Raw genomic sequence first — 4,347 nt, forward strand, 5'->3', positions numbered from 1 at the left:
TCCGAGGTGCACAGACTCTCTGGGTGTCTGGGCGCTTCGGGAGGGTGTGGGGATCTAGAGTGTATGGAACTTTCTGGACATCTGAGGTGTGTGGGGACTGTCTGGGAATGTGGGAACTGATGTCTAGGAACCTTCTGTATGTGGGGACCATCTGGACAGCTGCGATGTGTGGCGACTGGGGACATCTGGCATTGTGGGGAACGTTTTGTGAACATGGGGGGGTGGGGACCGACCGTGCATGTCTGGGGGGTTGGGGCCACCTCTGGACATCTGAGGAGCCTGGGGATGAGCTGAGAGGTGACAGTAGGCGGAGCACATGTTGGCTGCATTTCTCTGTGCAAAGGGTCAGCCACACCAGGGCTCTTAGAACAGACGATCCTCCCAGAGCATGTTCTGAGCGCCCTGCCGTGGGCCAGGCCAGCACTGGGTGCAGAGTGGCGGCCTCCCCAGCGCTGGGGCCACGCCCACCTTCCCGAACGCCTTTTCTGAGTGCCCGTGCCTCTCCTCCCAGGGAAGAGCTGAACCTGGCCGTGCTGCACGCCTTCGTGGATCTGCATGAGTTCACCGACCTCAATCTGGTGCAGGCCCTCAGGTGAGGGACGGGGCTGGCAGGGCAGGAACGTGCCTGGCAGGCCTCCTCCTTTACAAGCGATGACGCTGCTCAAAACTAAAATAGAAGCAAAAATCGGGGACTTGGTGCTGCATGTAACCAAAGCCCGTGGTGGGGCCTTCAGGCGCAGCTGTCTCCAGATGTTCCGATGGCACCAGAAGGTCAGCTAAACTCTTGGTTGTGCTCGCCACGGTGCTGGCGTTGCTGGCTGCAGGCCTGCTCTTACAGGATAACAGAAGCCTCTGCTGTCCTCCAGGCCTCGTTAGCAAACTTAGGACAAAGAGCACGTTCCTTAAATCCACCACAAGTCCCAGAGTCAGTGCTCATTGGTCCGACTGGATCGTGTGTCCGTACGCGAAACAGCTGCTGAGGCCGCAGGTTGGGCGGGACTGAGCGCGGGAAAGGGGTCCACCGGTCCTGACGGCACCTGGCCCTTTCCCACAGGCAGTTCCTGTGGAGCTTCCGCCTCCCTGGAGAGGCCCAGAAGATTGACCGGATGATGGAAGCCTTTGCCCAGCGCTACTGCCTGTGTAACCCCGGGGTTTTCCAGTCCACAGGTGGGCGCCCGGACCCTGGGGCCTGGCGGGGAGGGGCTGGGCCTGGGGCCGGAGGCGGTGGGGCCACTGCCCCGTGTCCCATAGTATTTTCAGGGCCAGCTGTATGTATTGTTCTATGCCATTTCATATAAGGGACCTGAGCATCCTTGGATTTGGGCATCTATGGTGGGTGGGGTCCTGGAATGTTCAGGATAGTGAGGGATGGCTGGGAAGTCAAAAGTTATACACGGACTCCCCACAGCACACAGCCCTCCCCGTGGGCCTCCAGTGCCCGGGCACTCCACCTGGGACCCCGCCTTTCCACGGACACCATTTCTTGTCTCTCCCCGCTGCCTCTGTCTGTTTCTCTTCCCTGTCTCCGTCCCCGGCCCTCTGACTTCCAGGGTCTTGGTCTCCCTCATTCCCACCTCTGTCTGTGTCTGTCTTTAAGAGCTCGGCGGGGTCTTCTCTCCATCTTTTCCGTCTTGCCTTCTTTCTCCTCCCCAGGGCCCCCTCCACTCCTCTGCTTCCGCTTCCCTTTTCTTCCCAGGCTCCCCCTCCCTCTCTCATCCATGGCTGTCCCACCTGTGGTCTCATTGTTGTCCCCTCCCCACCCCCGCCCCCGCCAAGTAGGCCCTGGAGGGTCCCCGGGGCTGGCGTTGCTCACTGGGCTCTCGCCCCTCAGAACCTCTACGACAGCATTCGAAATGAGCCCTTCAAGATCCCGGAGGATGACGGGAATGACCTGACCCACACCTTCTTCAACCCAGACCGGGAGGGCTGGCTCCTTAAGCTGGGTACGTCCCCTGCTGACCCTGCTGGCTGCCTCTGCAGGGGGAGGTCAGTGGGCCTGGGCTCCGCTGTGTGACCCCAGGCAGCGAGGCGACCTCTCGGCCTGTTGTGCGTCTGCGTCATGAGGCTGAGCCGGCCCGTGTGCTGGCCCCGGCGCAGGCCCGGCTGGGGGCTCCGCAGACACTGGGGGAAGCGAGGGGCTCAGGGGCACAGGGCACTGCCAGGCTGTGCGGGTGGATGAAGTCCCTGACCGGGACGGGAGGGGGCGTGGCACCAGCAGATTCGGCCAGTTCGCAGGGGTCACGGTCAGTTAGCAGGGGTCACGCGGTGCCTCTTTCTGAGGATGGTGCCTCGGCCCAGCTGCACAGGAGCGTCACCTGGGAGCTCTTACACCCGGTGGTTGGCCTGTGAAGCCCGGAGGGGGCAGGACAGCCGTCAGTTATGGGGAAAGCTCCCCAGGTGGCCCTAGTGCAGAGCCGAGGTTGTGAGCTGGCTCGCAGCCGGGCCTGGTAATGGGAGGTGCCAGGGGAGTGTTAGCTGCGGCTTTTTAATGGAGAAGCCCTGAACGGCTGCTCTGGGAGGCAGACTGACAGCGCCCCAGTCCCGTGTGCACAGTGCAGACAGCAGGGCAGCGGGAGGCCCCGGGAAGCCGCCAGCCCAGCGCGCTCCCAGGTCGTCTCCCCTCCCCGGTGTGGGCTTGTGCCCGAGCCCGGCAGCCTTCTCCAGCACTAGAAGTGGGTCCTGCCCGGTGCAGACGGCCCGGGTGCGCGTGAAAAATGCAAATCATGTCCTCCACCCAACGTGCTGGGTGCCTGGTTCCTGGCGGATTCTGGCTCCGCAGGGAGGGTGGCGAGAGGGCAGCGTCACCAACGATTTCCCCTCCAAACGCCTCCCTCAGGCATCCCTCCCCTCTCTCGGGTGAGGACAGCGAGGCTCGGTCTCTGACCCGAGCACTTCTCTGCTTTGCGGTCATTAGGAAAAGGCGCCCCTTAGACACTGACTCGCAGGAGAGGGGCCTGCGGCAGATCTGGTCACGGTGGTTAGCAGCCATGATCCCTGCTGCTCTTCAGTCCCTCTGGCCACCAGGAGCCCACAGCAGGGCATCTGGAAGCAGGAGGGCGGCTAAGAGGGCAGAGGTGGTGCTGAGGTCACACGGGCAGTTGTGCTGGACCTGAGTCCCCACGCCACCTGGCCAAGGCGGGGCTCTGTCTGCTCCCCTGTGGGGAGGGCCGAGGACGTGGGCGGGGTGGTCTGGGGCCTGACACTGACGAAGGGGGTGCTCATGGCTGCCTCCTGGGCTCAGGGCACTCGCCTCCCCGGGAGGGAGAGGGCCTGGCCCATCCTCCCTCATGTGGATGTAACTGGTTTTCTTCCCTCTCTCTCCCTCCCTCCCTCCCTGCGTGTTTCTCTTTGCTGTTTCTCTCTCTCTCTGTCCTACCCCCTGCGCATCCCTTCCCTCGCCCACCCTATTTCTGTTGCCTGTGGCTCTTGGGGGCACCCCACTCTTCTGCCTTGCCTTCTCGCCTGGTCCTGCCTGCTTTCTCGCTGTCTGCCCCAGGAGGTAGGTACATGGCGTCCTCGCTCCCCGTCACTACCGGAGAGGGGGCTGGGGGCTCAGACTCCTGGGCCCGGGCTGGCCAGCAGGCTCAGAGAGCGGAAAGCCCACCCGGGGGGGACCAGTTCCCGGGGCCCAAGCACGCCTGTCCCTGCTTGTCTGTCTGTCTGTCCCACGCGTTGCTTCGTCCCAGGCCCCGACAGCCCGCGCCCCTGCGCTTGCTCTGCCTCTCACCCCCTCCCCCTCCCAGAGGCCCTGACCCTGTGCTGAGCCCGGGCCCCCTCCCCCCCTTCCCTTTCAGGGGGCCGGGTGAAGACGTGGAAGCGGCGCTGGTTCATCCTCACAGACAACTGCCTCTACTATTTTGAGTACACCACGGTGAGGACCGGCCGGGGCTGAGCGGGGGGCCTGCGGGGAGGGCCGGGGGAGGATTGGGAGGTCCGAGTCCTGTCCGACTTGCTCTTTCAGGACAAGGAGCCCCGAGGAATCATCCCCCTGGAGAATCTGAGCATCCGGGAGGTGGACGACCCCCGGAAACCAGTAAGACCCTCCCCGTACCCCTTCCTGCCGCAGCGGGGGCTGCTCTGCCCTCAGGCCGGCTCTCACCACCGCCCCTCCCCTTCGGTGTCTCCCCAGAACTGCTTTGAGCTTTACATCCCCAACAACAAGGGGCAGCTCATCAAAGCCTGCAAGACGGAGGCAGATGGCCGCGTGGTGGAGGGCAACCACATGGTGTACCGGATCTCGGCCCCCACGCAGGAGGAGAAGGACGAGTGGATCAAGTCCATCCAGTGAGCCGGGCTCCGGGCCCTGGGGCGGGGGGAGGGGGGGACCGGACCCCCCGCCTCACCCTG

At 63.9% G+C, this 4,347-nt stretch overlaps 1 protein-coding gene across 1 annotated transcript in view; it reads left to right on the plus strand.

Moving 5' to 3' along the window:
* CYTH2 (cytohesin 2) overlaps positions 1-4,347 on the plus strand; it is a 7,111-nt gene that overhangs the window by 2,339 nt on the left and 425 nt on the right. Inside the window, exons 5-10 of the mRNA XM_006769961.2 lie at positions 512-592; positions 1,055-1,167; positions 1,719-1,943; positions 3,795-3,871; positions 3,962-4,033; positions 4,130-4,284. Of these exons, the coding sequence (XP_006770024.1) occupies positions 512-592; positions 1,055-1,167; positions 1,719-1,943; positions 3,795-3,871; positions 3,962-4,033; positions 4,130-4,284 (723 nt within the window). The remainder of the gene's footprint in view (positions 1-511; positions 593-1,054; positions 1,168-1,718; positions 1,944-3,794; positions 3,872-3,961; positions 4,034-4,129; positions 4,285-4,347) is intronic.

This window comes from Myotis davidii, unplaced genomic scaffold (assembly GCF_000327345.1).
Source record: "Myotis davidii unplaced genomic scaffold, ASM32734v1 scaffold464, whole genome shotgun sequence".
Classification (NCBI taxonomy): domain Eukaryota; kingdom Metazoa; phylum Chordata; class Mammalia; order Chiroptera; family Vespertilionidae; genus Myotis; species Myotis davidii.